Genomic DNA, 16,092 nt, shown 5'->3' on the forward strand with positions numbered 1-16,092 from the left:
TACACCTCCATTTCATCAGAGATTTTGGAGGTTTTGTTATGCATCAAATAATCTTTGGAAATCAGAGGACTGAACTAAGTATCAGTTCTTAATGAGGGATCTGTTGTCAGTTACTCTACTGACTTTTTAACCTTTTTGCATGAAACAGAATGAAAGAGGCAAAACCCAAAAGCACAGCAGAGGACCAAGCTAATGAAACTAATGATTTTCACTTGTAAGACAGGGCTGGCTTGCAGCTGACTAAACATGAAGAGAGCTAGGTTGCTCTCTTTGTGTGTGTCCATGTAGCCGTGTCCTTTCTGTGTATGTTAGAGTTTAGTGGTAGGAGGTTGATATTGTGGTTTGGGTTTTTTTTTTTAAATAGTAGTTGCAAGAGATCTGCAACTTCCAGTTTGTTATGCACATTCATGTCTTCATTAGTTTAGTGCTGTACCCTTGAAAAGAACATAATACACTGAAATAACTGAAATTACTTTAACTTCAAGCTTAAGTGAGCGTACTAGCGATCCCATGGAACAACTTCAAAACACTAGGAATGGCAAAAATGTTGGTGTTGCATAAAATTTCCCAGGGTGGGAAAATGGAAGAGAAAATCTTCCTAATTTGGCTTTCTTTGAACTACACTACACACCATGAGTTTCTAATGTTTTTCTTACTGCAGTTCCAAGAAATTATGACCCTGTACTGCATCCGTTTGAGGTACCAAGAGAGTACGTAAGAGCTCTGAATGCAACAAAGCTAGAACGCGTGTTTGCAAAACCCTTTCTTAGCTCGCTTGATGGCCACAGAGATGGAGTTAATTGCATGGCCAAACATCCAAAGAGTTTGTCTACAGTGCTGTCCGGAGCTTGTGATGGAGAGGTAAGCTGCAGTTACAAATCACAACAAAGAAGATACATTTCTTATTTCTTTTATTTTTTTTTTCTTTCTCTCTCTTTTAAATGTCCCCTGCTTCTCTCTTTTGTGTCTCTGTTCAGCTGTGATACCCCATCTTCACTCAGAAGATGCAACTTTCCTGGTCTGGGGCAGTGTTTCTAGAACTGCAGGTTGTGGAATCCCAGTGCACAAAGAGTTTAAAAAACCTTTAGGTAGCAGCTTTCAGCTGTGAGCAGAGGGTGTGATATTCAGTTCCTCAGGATGGAGCAGTGAATGTTAATATAGTTCATAGTGATTGCCATTTCCTGCCTGCATGACCTCCCCTCCCCTTGAAGTTCAGCTGCTGCAGATTCAGAAGATTACCTGAAGTGAGATGAGCTAAGGGGAAGGGGCACACAACTGAAAACTTTGTGGAATAATAATTTAGCATATTGCCTATAAAACACTAACCCTGTATTGGTTTGATTATTTTACATATGTATTACAAGTAGCAGGCAAGGGCACTTTTATTGGAGTCAGTTGCAGGAAAAAAATTGCCCATCTTTTCTGTCTTCTCTGTCCGCTCTCACCCTTACATTGTTCACTTGATAGTACTTGTATATTTTAAAGGTGTCTTCTGTGTAGCTGATTGCTCTCTGCTTTTTATAGAAGGTATATATGTCATGCAGTAGTGTAAGGGACAGTAACCTTTTCAGAGAGAAGGGGAGTAAATTTAAATGTGCTCAGATTTCTTATCTGCTGCTTGAGTGAGTAAACTGGGTACTGGCAATATGTAAAAATATAAAAACTGACCTTTTTTTTTTTTAATGGGCTCAAATGCTTTGACATGAAAACCTCTGAGAGGTGGACATCTATGTAGAATGTTTAGTATAGAATGAATAGTATAGAATGTGTAGTCCAACAACTGGTCTGAAAACATACTGTTGGTTCCAAAGGTAATTTCTGTGTGCTTTTTTCTCCTTAGAGAGGTATTTTTTGCTAAAATTATCACTGCTGTCATCTTTTAGCAAGAATTCTAGTTCAAAGATAGGGGAATGCAAAAATGCGGCCATTATATAGCTTGAGTCAGGGGAAGGGATGTGAAGAAAAGAGCAGCATCCTTTAGTTTTTTTTTCTGAAGAATGGAATAATTAAGTAGTTTTAACATTATAAAATCTGGCAAGTGTTCAAGCCAGCTGTGTCATTTCTTTGCGTATGATCTCTTGTACTTGAATTGTGAACTGCAATTGTGGGCTGTAGAAAACCTAAATAACGGAATACTTTTCTATTTTTAACAGGTTAAAATTTGGAACTTGACCAAACGACAGTGTATTCGTACTATACAAGCCCATGAAGGTTTTGTTCGAGGCATGTGTACTCGCTTCTGCGGTACATCATTCTTTACTGTAAGTATAATGTGTCTCCTTAGTACATTGTAGCAGGACAGAACCTGGGCCTGTTCACCATCTGTTTTCCAGTGAGCAACTTACCCTCTGGCATACAATATTGTATGAACACTTATATTCAATTTGTCCATGAACTTGACAATTCTGTTTCTGGTGAAAGATTTTTGGTGCTGTGATGTGGACGTTATTCAAGACTATGGAAAGGATAGATACCAAAAAATTGCTAATGGATGATCATTTAATTAAAACTTGAGAAAGTAGTCTTCATTAAAGAAGTAGATAATGTTCATTGAAAGACATACAAACACTTAGAAAAGTAACCGTTTCCATACCCTGTTATTAAAGATAAACTGATTAATTCAAGATGGTTCCAGTTGAGTAATGGTGTTCAATAAGGTTATGTTAAAGTTTTATTAACTTATGTTGGCCATAACTGATTCAGTTGCGTGAAAACTATATGAAAACGGTATGTTTTCCTGTTTGCATTAAAACAAATCTAAGATGATACAGTAAAACGACTTGGTTTTGAAGAGCAGAGTGTCTTGAGCTTTTATTTTTTTGAGCTGGACATTGAAGCACTCTTTTTACTGCTATGTGTTTATCTTTTCTGCAGTACCTACCAGGTCATGAGTACAGTAGTTAGGATGTAGGAGAAGCCATAGCAAAAATTCTGAGTGACTCCAAAGTAGAATCCCGTTTTGACAATCCCTCTGCCTGAAAATGGAAAAAAGGAAAAAAGAAACAGAGGTAGTGCTGTCAGGAGAGGAAGCTTCTATAGCTTACTTTTTTTTTTCTAGTTTGCCTGATTCAGGTCACTGCACAGCCATGCAAAAGCTTGTGCTGGTGTAGTGCAAGAGGTAGCATGAGGTTAGGAACAGGCAACTGGAACAGCTGAGGTGGGAAGTGCCTTTTAACTGTTTACATGCTCATCAAAATGACTTCCATAAGATAATTTGCAGTTTAAAGTGCTATTTGATTAAGAACCACAAAATGCAGCCAAAAAAAATAGTCTTCATTCCAGCTTACCTTTTTCCTATTCAACCCTGGAAGTACCTTCTCAGTTTCTAGCATAACACTATGACATGGAGAACTAATCTTTAGCTTAGAGGTATAAAAGTGAATAAGCAAGAGAAAAAGCACTTTACTTCTGTCTATGTCCTAGATCATTCTCCTTTGAAAGGCTGACTGTATTTAATTGCAGAGCACATCTAGTAGAATAAACAGAATATACATGCTTTCTCCAATATTTTCAGGTTGGTGATGACAAAACTGTGAAGCAGTGGAAAATGGAGAGCCCAGAATATGGAGAAGAAGAAGAACCAATTCATACAATTCTTGGAAAGGTAGTAAATCTAAGCTTTGAATTTCCCACATCTCTTCTTTTGAGTTAAGTTTGAACCAATTCTTTTCTAGCTTTTGGAGGAGAGAGAAAGAATTTGATATCACATTATCATAATGGGTTGTGAGGTGATGGCATCAAATTTTATAATGGGACTTTTAAAGTATCTGTCTGAAGTTTTTATTGTATTCATTTTATATGTAACCAGAAAGAAATACCTCAAATGCCATCAGAGGCTGCTTAGGTCTGTCTCTACTGATCATCCCTTTCCTGTGAACTGGTCAGATCTTTCTGTAGTCAGAATTGAATCGTCAGTGCTTAGTCTGCATATTTTCATGCCAATATCTCGTAGCCATTCAGTACAAAATTTTAACTCTGTCTGTCTTTTTGACAAAAGCAGACTAAAAGTACACACTGCAGCACTTTCAATTTATGATAAGCTTATTTTAAGAACAACATTAAATGCTTTTTGTAAATAGTTTGAAAATCTTTAATTATTGTAATGTCTATGGGATCTTTTCAGGCCTCCAGTGAAAATCTGTAGCTCCACCCTTAAAATTTCCATTTGCTTTAAAGTCAGCCAGGACTTTGTAAATGGTCTTCTAATGCTGACTCCATTGTAAACTAACAAGAAATGTGTGCATGCACATTAAGTAAGTACACAGAAAGCTAGTCTGTTGTGCAAGGGTGCGTCTGATAAGGCTTAGTTTAGCAGTATTGACTTGGTTTCGGTAATATAAATGAAAAAAAACATGGCATACTTGGTATACAATGATTCATTGATCTTTTTTGTAATAGAACATACTTGCGTATTTATGTATACAATTGGTTTTGTAAATTGTTTTGGGTTTTTTGTGGTTTCTTTTGTTTTTTTTTCTTTTAAAGACAGTGTATACAGGAATTGATCACCACTGGAAGGAAGCTATTTTTGCCACCTGTGGCCATCAAGTGGACATTTGGGATGAGCAAAGGACAAGTCCTATGTGTTCTCTGACGTGGGGCTTTGATAGCATAAGCAGTGTGAAATTTAATCCCATTGAGGTAATGGTTCTGTTCTGTATTGGAAATCAGTATTTTTCTTGATCAGTGCAAGATCTAAACTCTATAAACACCATCATTAACAGCTTTTTCCAAATTTAGATTGTGTTTTAACATAATATTTAGGGGGGTATATACATATATTTTTATGGCTATATTGCTTTGGAATGTAGTATCATATATTTTCATGTTTTTATAATTTGTTTCAGTTAGTGAGGGAGAAGAGAAACAAAAGTAAGTTGGTCTCTATTCTGCCCACAGCAACACATACCCTGTACCTCAGCCATAAAGTGAAGCTGTCATGTGGCAATGGAGCTCTCCTCTATTCCAGTACTGTATACCCTGTGACCAGGATTTCTACTCCTCTCTGTGACAAAACAATTGCGTTTTGTCTTCTACAGCCGTTCCTATATACCTCTTGGCTGGGCTGTGTTTGTAGATGAAGTGCTTATGAGAAATTGCTTGTTACTTTTGAAGTAGAGAGGACTGGGTGTATTCTGAATCTTCCAGGGGAAGCTATTTAAAATACTTGTGCTGAATAATTAGCTGCATAGGAAGAATGACAAATGTATTTCCTTGACTAAAAAAGGAACTATTTGACTGCCATCTTTGTGAAATAGCTTAGGTACCTAATTTCTACATTAGGTACCTACTCTAGAAATGTTCAGAAGACAATCCACAGTGGTTTTCTTTGTGGTTTTTTTTTTTTTTAGACTTACCTTTTGGGAAGCTGTGCTTCTGACAGAAATATTGTGCTGTATGATATGAGAAAATCAACTCCATTAAAGAAGGTAATCTTTTTATTAAGCTTATGGTGCTAATAATCAAACTGAAAACGTAAATAATCTGTTACTGTTGATGACAGTGGAGAAAGGGAAGCTCTGAACTGTGAGTTCACTGCATTTTCATTGTCTAATTTTGAGTCTTTTAACTGAGTTTGAATTAATGTTGGGATTCTAAACCATACAGAGTTAGAAGGGCCTTTTTGTGCATTCAACTGGGCTGTCATGCTCACTCTGTTGTAATTCTTGACAAAGCGCCTGACCTGACAGCAATTTCACAATAAGAACTTTATGTTCCTTTATTGCATTCTGTCTGTGTATGTGTTTTTTTTAATTCTCCTCCTTGCCAGAAGGAAACAAGGTAACTTCTAAGGCATTTCCTTTCCACCTCTTGGGAGCCTTGCTCTGCATTTCAAAAGGTGTTTTTCTTTTGCGTGGAGGTAAACCCTCTCCTATGCACCTAGTATAAACATTCAGACATCCTTTGCAGCAGAATCAGAATTGTATTTATACATGGAATTTACCAGTGATATGAAGATTCTTGCTTATCTTTAAGATAATATACGTATTTATTTAAAACAAGAAGCCAGTAATTCATACACGCGTATTAACCTCAATCAAGTTCAGTAGTTTTGAGCCCCAGAACTATCAACAGTTTTCTTCTGGAAATACAGTATTCTGGTTTTATGAACTCAGTATCCTTCTAGCGTGTTATATACTGTCTGCAATAACAGTGGTCTGATGTACACTATAGTGGTACTTTACTTAGTTACAGAATAGAATTGTTGTTGGTGTAACAGTATTTCTTTCTCTCCCTGTGCCTCAACATTTTTAATGAAGTTTCATTTGGGCCATTGAGACAATGCTTATAAAAAACTGTCAGTGGTGCCAGTGGGAGACCTGAATGTCAAAACTAACACAGCTGTAGATCTGTAGTTATAAAAGGATGCATTCTGAGTGTGTGTGAACTAAGTTTTATTCTAACAGAATTTTACACATGTATATGGGCTTAAATATATAAAGGTGTACATTCATATACGTATGTGCACATGTGTGTGTCTCATGTAGTAAGCAGCATGTTAGGTGCATTTCCTGCTATAGGAGTAAAACACTGATGAATACTTCCTTACTTCCTTGCATCCCTGGATGGGTACCTGCTACTGGATTTCCTGCTGGGATAGGGAGGATTCCCAGGTGGAGAGGCAGTTGAGTGTCCATTTCTGCACTGAGAGCTAAGAGCTCTGTAAGTCCCAAGAGAAGGGTGCTTCTTATTAGACGTACATTACCTATGTATGGGCACTGGCTCCTAGCACTGCTGTGTTCCTGGTGTTTGATCAGCAGAGCGGCTCACACACTGCCCTGAGTTTGGAACTCAGTGAGAGTCCCATCCTTAGTGGAAAGGGGAATACAGCCTCGCACATCATGAAGCAGTAGCACTCTTGCCTGTTTGTCCTGTCTGTTGAGTTTCGAAGTCTTAAGTTTCAGAGAGAGACAAATAAGAAGGTGAGATGCTGTGTAAATCTAAAATGAATAAAAAAGCTGGAAAAAGGTGAAGGGAAGCACACCTGTTGCATGACAAAAGGAAGGTTTTTGATAGCAGTTAGTGTTCTCTATAATGAAAAGTAATTCTTGTGGAACGCTGTGTCTTGCAGTGCAGACTTCATATTGAACAGGAGAACATTGCCTAGGAAATGATGACTTACAGAGAACAAGATTTGAGAATATTCACACACTCATAATCAGTATCTTTTGGAGGGGTTCAGTAGAGGTCAACAGTATTTACTTGCTTTGGGATTGTGTTCATTATTGTAAAAGATATAATTGCACAACTATATTTTGTTATATATATGTAAATTTATGGTGTTTGGTATAGTAAGCTGAGAACAAAAATGAGTTTGGAGTACCATAGTGTTAAAACACCAAAATGTTATGATTTTCTAGTAGGATTATGGATGGCCTGCAGCATTGTGGAAAATCCTGTTTAGAGTTGTTGAGGTTGTTAATGTGTTGCTCTGTAATTATACATCTATTTTGTGTCAGGCATACTGTATGGGATTTATTTTTAAATGTAGTAGTTGAAAGCTCCTCCAAACTCAGCAGAAGCCAAAGCTGTTGTGTTGTACAGGGTGTCAGATGCCCTCATCCCAGCCCCCTCCTTCTCCTGCAGGGGCCTAGCTGTTACTGCCACAGCTGTCCTCCAAGGTGGGAGTATCTGACACATAACTGCTTAATGCCACTTGTCTAGCCCACTGTTAGCAATGTAGAAGGGTCTTACTAGGCTGTCATCAGCTGCCTTCCTCCCATTTCAAGGCAAACTGGCCTCTGCTTAGCCATCTGCTTACTACCAGCAAGCAAATCTTATGAATGTGTAACAAATTATTCACTGCTAGCGGTGAGTAGATTACAACACAGTCACTTCTGCACACATTGCTTGGCTCTTCAACAAGAAATGGCAGCTCTCCTGGAGAATGTATGAACTGGAATTTCAGAGATAAAATGATGAAGGGATAGTAATTAGAGAACATAAAAATGTTAAAATCACTTTCCAAATGCTGGTTCACAGCATCAATTCATGACTGTTTTTTGAAATAACCATTTAGTTAGGTGTGTTTATAGATTACTTAACTAAAGGTTTCTGTAAATACGATGAAGTTTTTCAGAAGTTCCAGGTTTACATGTTGACCACTAACAAGTTTACATATTAAACGTCCACTTAGAAGAATTGCTTCTAAGATGACTTACAGAGGAAAATTTAATTGCAGCATATCACAAAGCAGTGGGCATAGGATGAGGGGACAGGAGCTTCTCCAGTTCCAATTTGAATACTGGTGAGGAAACATTCTGTCATGGCACTGTTCCTCTGCCCTAATTCTGTGTCTATCAAGTGCTTGTCTCCAGTGGTATTGGAGGCTTTGAACTGTAGCAAGTATTTTACTGTCTGTAACAAGGTAGCAATGTGTAAATATCTTTCAGGTTATCTTGAACATGAGGACAAATACACTGTGTTGGAACCCCATGGAAGCATTCATTTTTACTGCAGCAAATGAAGATTACAAGTAAGCATGACCTTGCTTTTTGATGGTTGTGATCATGTTGGTTTTAATCTATATCTTAATAATTTATCATTAGCACAGAATCACATAAAATATATTTTGAAAAACCTACTGAACTCTAAATTTGAATCACTTAAGTAAGAACCTAGAGAATTACAGGCTCACTGATTTAAAAAAGAATTGGTAGTAGACTGCCTTTTTCTCTGTATTTCTGTACCTGGGAGGTAAAAAGCAGTGTAACTTATAAAAAATGCAGCTGAACCAATGTAAGTATAGCTTGCAACAGCACCTGGAAAATAAATATTATTGGTCTGGTCTGAGGCAATATAATGTTTATTTTCTTGCCAGCTCTTGTGAAACTTGATATGTTATACTGATCTGCTATTTTGATGAGAACATTTAATATAAAAAAGTTTAAACAAATCTTTTGTAAACCAGTTCCAGAGACTGCAGTACTTACCCTTGCAAAAAACTGCTCTGAGATATTGATTTTGAACAATACTGTTCATGTGAACAGCTAATCTGATACTGAAAAAGCTGTCTCTTCAAAACTAGGCCACTACAAAATGTGCTTCATGTCCTTTTTTTCCAGAAAGTTAGTGATCTAACAGTAGATCGCTGTTTTCTTCTAGAACACAGAAATTTTGTCACTTATATTAAGGCTCTTTGTCCAGGGAGGTAGAATCTGGTCCAGACCTTGAAAGTGGGTCTTATATTTAATACACCGTTTTACAGCTATTTTGGTTATGGTGTGGTTATGCTACCAGGCTACCTAATCTGTTATATGTGTCTCTCCCACCACCCCTCTTTAAAATAAAAATGGTAGCTGTTACTGTCAGTGGCAACTGTCCTCTTGCAAACTAAAGCAGTTAGTATAAGCACAATGGCAAATGCCTATATCAACGTCATGCATGCAAGTGTTAGCTGATTATATGGAGTAGCTGTTTTGAATATGATGATAGCTGTATTATATATATGCTATATATTATTTATATATAGCTTCTATATTATATACATAATACAGAAAAATAATTGTCAGTAAACTATTGAATAAGAGATGAATTAATTCTAGTTATGCACTCATCTGCAGCAAGGAGGGTGAGAAACCTGCTAAATTACAAGTTTTTAATACAGTGGTTCTACTAAATTGTGTATGTTATGCAAGTTTCATTAAATGCTTTGTCCTTTGCTTACTGGTGCTAGGCAGGTTAATGAATGACTCAGCCTTGCTATGTGACAGTGGGCTGCTTGATTCAAAGGGAGTACACATAGACCTCACCTGAGCTTTGAAGTGCTTAAGAGCAAACCAGCTGTCACCCAGTAGCTGTGTCTTAATATTTAATGTATTGCTTTTCTATGGATAGTGCGCTCTGCTGAACTAGTATCTTCATGTACTGAAGGACCAAGCTTCCCTTGGGCTCCTGCATTATCTGGCCTAAAGACCAGGCAGTAGGAGAGGGTGGTGACCAAATGGCAACTTCACCATAGACTCTGAGTTACTAGGAGTTCCTGACAGGGGAATATCTAGAAACCTTGCAGAGTAGATAGGCTTGCCATAATGATTCAGAGATGCTTGTTCAAGTTCAGTTTATATGCTTATATCTGAAGATGGAGTGAAGGACAGTGTGGTGGTTGGAGGAATAGGTTTGGTTAGTAGTGACCCATGAACAGATAAGAAAGGGAATGGTGGAGAATATCTGTTCATAGAATCATAGAATACCAGGTTGGGAGGGACCACAAGGATTATGTAGTCCAACCTATCAAGGTAAAAGTATAGTTTAAATGAATCGGCACCCTGTCAAGCTGACTCTTAAAACTGACCAATGTAGGGGAATTTACCACTTCCCCTGGGAGATTATTCCAATGTCTGACTGATCTCATGGTAAAAAAAACTTCTTCTGGAGTTCAACTGGAATCGCTCCAGAAGCAACTTGTGTCCACCGCTCTTTGACAGTGAGCAAGAAACTCACTCCAAAGATCCAATAACTAAAGCCTCTGTTTAAAAAAGGCCTTAAAAATGCATCATTCTTTCTTTTCATGTGTTATGAGCAGTTTTCAAGAGTTCCCTCTGCAGTATGGATCTATCCTTAAGTGCGGTATATGTTTGATTAAAGTAGCTGTTAAGCATATATATACTGTTTACTTAGGTGTTGTTAAGGTATTAAGCTGTTGGTGTATTTGTTTTAAAGCTTATATACATTCGATATGCGCTTTCTTGAATCACCTTTGAGGGTACACATGGATCACGTGTCTGCTGTTCTTGATGTGGATTATTCACCCACTGGGAAAGAATTTGTCTCTGCCAGCTTTGATAAGTCTATCCGCATTTTTCCTGTAGACAAAGGTCACAGCAGGTGAGTGGTTTTGCACCTTTCCCTCTTGCTGTCATTTATTCCGTTACCTCACTCCTTATCCTCAAAATTCTTAATTAATTCATTAACATCTTCACTGAGTCATTCACTTTCTCTGAATGTTGAAAACTTCTGTATATAACTTGAGATTCACAGGTCATGTAGCTGACATAATTCTGGAGCATATATTGAAGTAGAACTTCTACTTAATGGTTAGCAGCATTTCTGCAGTTTTGGATTAAAATTACAGCACATTATTGTTCTTGGGTGTACTCATTTGTATTTTACCAAGATGAATCCCATATGATTTCCTGCTATCTTTAATGTTTTTAGGTCACTTTGTACTTTATCTGTCACCACTTACATTTGCAGTGCCTTACAACATTGTAGCATTTGGTTTTCTAGGGACTGTCTTCATCCTATATGGATGATTGCTAAAGACATTATGTGAAAATCAGTGTTGTATGAATTCTTGAGGATCAGTTCAGGACACTTTTGTGATCTCTTTCAGTACACGTATTACCTTTTGTTCATATTTTGTTAACCAGGTTTTGATTCATATGACAATGCTTTGAATACAATTCACTTTGAATTAGTTTTTCATGTAAGATTTCATAAGTCAGTGTATTAAATATTTTGCTGAAGTTCAGATTGGATCTACTGTGTCTCTATTGGTTTTTTTTTTCAGTTTGATGAAAATTGAAGCAGGTTATCAGATCTGTCTGGTATCATTTGTTCTTCATAAACCTACCTTTATTACTCTCTTGTCAGTTTTTCCTCTTCTTTTCTTTATTCGTGTCTTTATTTTACTTCTGGTTGCCTTCCTTTCTCCAGCATTTGCTCCCCAAAAAGTTACTACTAGGTCAAGTTCTAGGTGGTTTGGGGGCTGGAGCTGTATATTTTTTGGGGAGGAGTGTATCTTTATTATTGAGTGATGCAGTTACGTATGCATTATTCAAAGTAACTGCATGCTCCTATACTTCATTAAAGATTGAGAACGGCTGTTTACCTTTTCCTTTAACTAATCTAAAGGTATTTTCAGTTTTCCTCTTGTCTTGCAATAATATTTTAAATGTAATTAGGTATTGCAGTTCCTTTGTTGGATATGTTTTGTTTCTGTTATTGTATTATTAAACAATATGGGATAACAACTCTTGTGTTCTACAGATTTTCCTTTCTGTTGAAGAGTAATGTTTGCAGAAGTGGTGATATGCAAAGTTAAAGTACATAATTCTGGGGAAGTTTGCAGACCCCGTAATGCAACAGTAAAGGGCTGTAATCCACATCACAGCAGATTGTTGCCAGGGCCTGTGGAAGGAGTTTCCCTCTCTCTCTGTTCCGCCCTTGTTATCCCTTCTGTGTGGTGGCTGTAAATCTAGTGAGGAAGAGCATTACAGATGAAGACCTTAGCATCATACAAGCTGACAGAGGCATTCTGGGCCACTTAAAATTCTTTAGAAGCTGGGTTTTTTTCAGAATTATGCCGTTGAAATTAATCCCATGGAATGGAGAAAAGTCTCAAATGGAAGATCTCATCCCACTTGGAAACTGAGCAGGCAGTTAAGAGCATCTGTAAACAAGGATCCTGATGATATCTCAGTTTTGACTTTTGATCTGCTGCCCATCTGAAAAACTCTTAACTTCTGTTGCTTTCTACTTTTATTTTAAAATGTTTCTCTTTGCTTTAGGGAGGTGTATCATACAAAGCGAATGCAGCATGTCATCACTGTGAAATGGTCTTCAGATAGCAAGTACATTCTGTGTGGCTCAGATGAGATGAATATTCGTCTGTGGAAAGCTAATGCTTCTGAAAAACTGGGAGTGGTAAGAGTTGCATTTTGGTTTTTGTTATCACAAGACAAGATGTTGGGGAGGTTTTTATTGTTAATACAACTGGTTAGCCTATTGAATTTCTAGAAATCTTTTTCTTAAGGGGAAATGTAATGACACTTGTGTTTAATCTGAAAAATAACATGAGCAGTACAGCTCATTGCATTTACTGTAGCCTATAATAATAAAATTACACCCCTTGTTATTGCTGCACAAAGTGACTTTTTTGTCTTGTTTCATGTTAACAATAATCATCAGTTCTAAATAAATTAGATTAAGAGTTTTTTACCTGGGTGCTACAAGTAAGAATTCATCCCTTTGGACTAGAGACAAAGCAATAAATTCTGGTTTGCTATATATAAGTCATTCTACTGAAGCTTAGGGTTACTACTTTTAAAAAAAATTTGACTGCCATGCAACTGGTTCATACTTGATAAGCATACACATAGTAAAATAGACAACTTGCACCAATGTGTAACTGAGACTGTCATTAACGTATGTAACACTTGGATATCAAGTGAGCAAACTAAGGTGTCTTAAGTCCATTTAATTCAATCAAAGTTAGTTTGGTTGAAGTGCTCCTAGTAGGAACAGACATCACTAATTAGATACATGTCTTTTCAGTTATATTTGTTCAAATGTTTATATGTAGACAAAGCAGAAATGTTCTGTTACAGTTACCACTTGTATATCTGCACAGTTGTATTAAAGATTGAATGACTTTGGAGAATGGATTTGACACTATGTCTGCTGGGAGTAATCCCTTTACATAGCCTTATATCGTTATGGTATTTTGGAGGTGCTTACATTGCTTTTTCTGAGCCCATCAGCACAGCTGTCAAATAAAGCTTGGGGGAGTTTCTACTTTATCTTGTGAAAGATTTAGGGGGGAGGAAAGGGAGGCTCTAATTCAGGGAAGAATATTGTACAGTTGAGTAGATGGATCTGTTGCATAGTTATGTCTAGGGCTGCTTGTGATTACCTGAAGCTACATCAAGTGATAGTATCTGTGTAGGAAGGGAGTAGAGCAGAGCTGGGGTACTTAGGGGTACAATGTACAATGGGGTAATTTATGGACTGTTTTGCACTTTGAAGCACAGGATATGGAGTAGCACAGCTAAAATAATGTCTCTTTAGCCATGGCCCACCATAGGTATTTGGAGGTCTTATTTTTTTCATCTTTGCTATAAATTAAAAAATATAATTTTGTGGCCTGTACAGTATTTGTGGTTAAAAACTATTATTTAAGTTGGATTTGTTTAATGGAGTAACTTTTGTTGAGAGTGCTATTTTTGTTCCTGTTCTGAACTGATTCTTGGGATTTTCCCAGGTAGTGCTTCAGCCAAACAGCTAATATCTGAATATCAGCCCTTTACTTGTTAATTCCAAGGACTGTGCAAAGCTCATTATAGGCTGTGCTTTTTGATTCAATTTTTGTTGAATTTGCTTAGACGGTGCAGTGTTGGGCAGACATATTACCTGTTTTCCTGCTGTTGTATCCATATAGTCATGGCGATGCCCTTTTCACCTGGTTTTACAGTATTAGCTGAAATTTTCTTTATTCACTATATTCATTCTTGGTATTGAAAGATAGCGGCGTGCTATCTTTCTCCAAGATGTAGTTCTACATCAGATTTGTGTGGGATTTTTGACGTTGATCTTTACTCTGTACCCTTTGTGTGAAGGACAAGAGGGTAAAAAAAAAAGTCAAAAATAACATTTTTCATATAGAATTATTCCTAATATTTTCAGATTTTGAACAGCAAATTCATTCTCTTGAATGCTAGATGGCATTTGCTTATGAAAGAGTGAGGATACTTGGTTCTAGGAAGAAATAGGCCAACCCACTTGCTCCTACTTAGCTGTTGTTTTAAGTATTCAGCATGGAGAGCGGTAAATTACTTTCTGCTGTTTTCTGTAGTATTTGCATTGACAAAACTTGTCATCCTGTCTTAAAAATAAAGAAACAGACCCAAACGCAACACCTTGCAACATCAAAAGACATTGCTAACAAGCAAGATAATTTAGAAATACAGGAAGAGCTTACATGGAACACAGTGAATTATGTATTTAAAAATGCTTTCATATCACGGGGATGATGCTAATGAACTTGTGAAGAGTTACATTACAATAATAAGAGATAGTGTTCACATCCCTGTATCTTGTCTGGAAATGTGTTCAAGTATGTTACTGTTAAAGGCTTGAATTTAGCAAGACAGACTTTGGATGTTAAATTAGTAAATGTCTGAAGCTGCTATAGTTGTTAAAAATGTGTTTTAGAAGCACTATGAACTTTTATTTTTCATTTATTTAGAGAGTAATTGTTGCTGACAGAACTTAAGAGTGGAATCTTTATGGCTCACCCCGTTCTTGGGTATACCTTGGAAATGTTGCTTGGATTCAGGCAGCTGTGCCAATCCTTGTTCAATCCGGCTGGGTAGTTCTTGTGATCTTTAATGTTGCAACTGTTAATGGGTATTTATCAGGTTCCCCTGCTGTGCTTTAGTACCTGCTTCTTTTTTAGAGGATTGGTGTTCTTATCTTTGTAGACATATGCTTGCTTATTTTATAAATGTCCAGATCTTTCATAGTCTGTGGCTATTTTTTGAACATTTTGAATATTCAAAACTGAACACTCAGTAATTCTGTCGGAAGTGTCAGAATATGTCTTAAATGCTGAGTTGCTTGGTCTGCTGTTTTTCTTTGCTGAGGAGATTTGATTGAATGACTCATCCAAAGGTCACTGTATTTCTGATACAGTGCTAACATCTTGCAAGACACTGTATTTTAAGATGGATATTTCTGGGGTGTGGGTGAATGGAAACCAGTATTCTTTGAGTACTTAGTTTTATTTGCTTTTAGCATTGCTGGGTTCCAAGAAAGTTATGGTGGATATATAATACTTGCATTGTGACTGATGAACATTTATCCAGTTGGAAAGTTGTACTCTAAATTGTGGCTACCCTAGCAGTCAGCAGTTCTGACATGCATGTTTCTTTTGGGTTTTAATGTGTTTGGCATTGCATTCATTATTTAAAATCAGTGAAACATTAAGAATAAAAGTCTCTGGAGGAGCCAGAGGCATGCTGTGTCTCTACTCCACTGACAATTAGTTTGCATGGATTTTACATAGGGGTAGCAAAACCCAAATCCCTGTTAGAGCTACTGCAGAAGCTACTGTAAAATAGTCTACAGTATTTAGGTTTTCTTTTTAATAAGTTTGTTAAAGAATATATATTAATTACTAGGACTTAACAGGTTTTCTTTTTAAAGCATAAAACATTTAGCTCTGCATGTCTAGAAGCAAAAGACCCAATTAAACAAGACTTTCAAGGTACTCCAGACTGTTCAAATACAGTATATAAAATTGGACATGTTAAATATGTTTGAGGCTTTTGTACCTGCGCCCTTGGGGAGGTTTGGGAATTCTGAAGAGGT

General features: G+C 37.0%; 1 protein-coding gene across 1 annotated transcript in view; it reads left to right on the top strand.

Moving 5' to 3' along the window:
• Nucleotides 1–571: 571 nt before the first annotated feature.
• Nucleotides 572–16,092, top strand: part of DCAF13 (DDB1 and CUL4 associated factor 13) — a gene marked incomplete at both ends in the record, with an annotated part of 19,504 nt that continues 3,983 nt past the window's right edge. The window contains 8 exon segments of the mRNA XM_010187785.1: nucleotides 572–861; nucleotides 2,154–2,261; nucleotides 3,515–3,604; nucleotides 4,486–4,641; nucleotides 5,352–5,429; nucleotides 8,394–8,476; nucleotides 10,663–10,827; nucleotides 12,513–12,648. Coding sequence (XP_010186087.1) covers nucleotides 572–861; nucleotides 2,154–2,261; nucleotides 3,515–3,604; nucleotides 4,486–4,641; nucleotides 5,352–5,429; nucleotides 8,394–8,476; nucleotides 10,663–10,827; nucleotides 12,513–12,648 — 1,106 coding nt within the window.

This window comes from Mesitornis unicolor, unplaced genomic scaffold, assembly GCF_000695765.1.
Source record: "Mesitornis unicolor isolate BGI_N332 unplaced genomic scaffold, ASM69576v1 scaffold13167, whole genome shotgun sequence".
NCBI classification, from domain to species: domain Eukaryota; kingdom Metazoa; phylum Chordata; class Aves; order Mesitornithiformes; family Mesitornithidae; genus Mesitornis; species Mesitornis unicolor.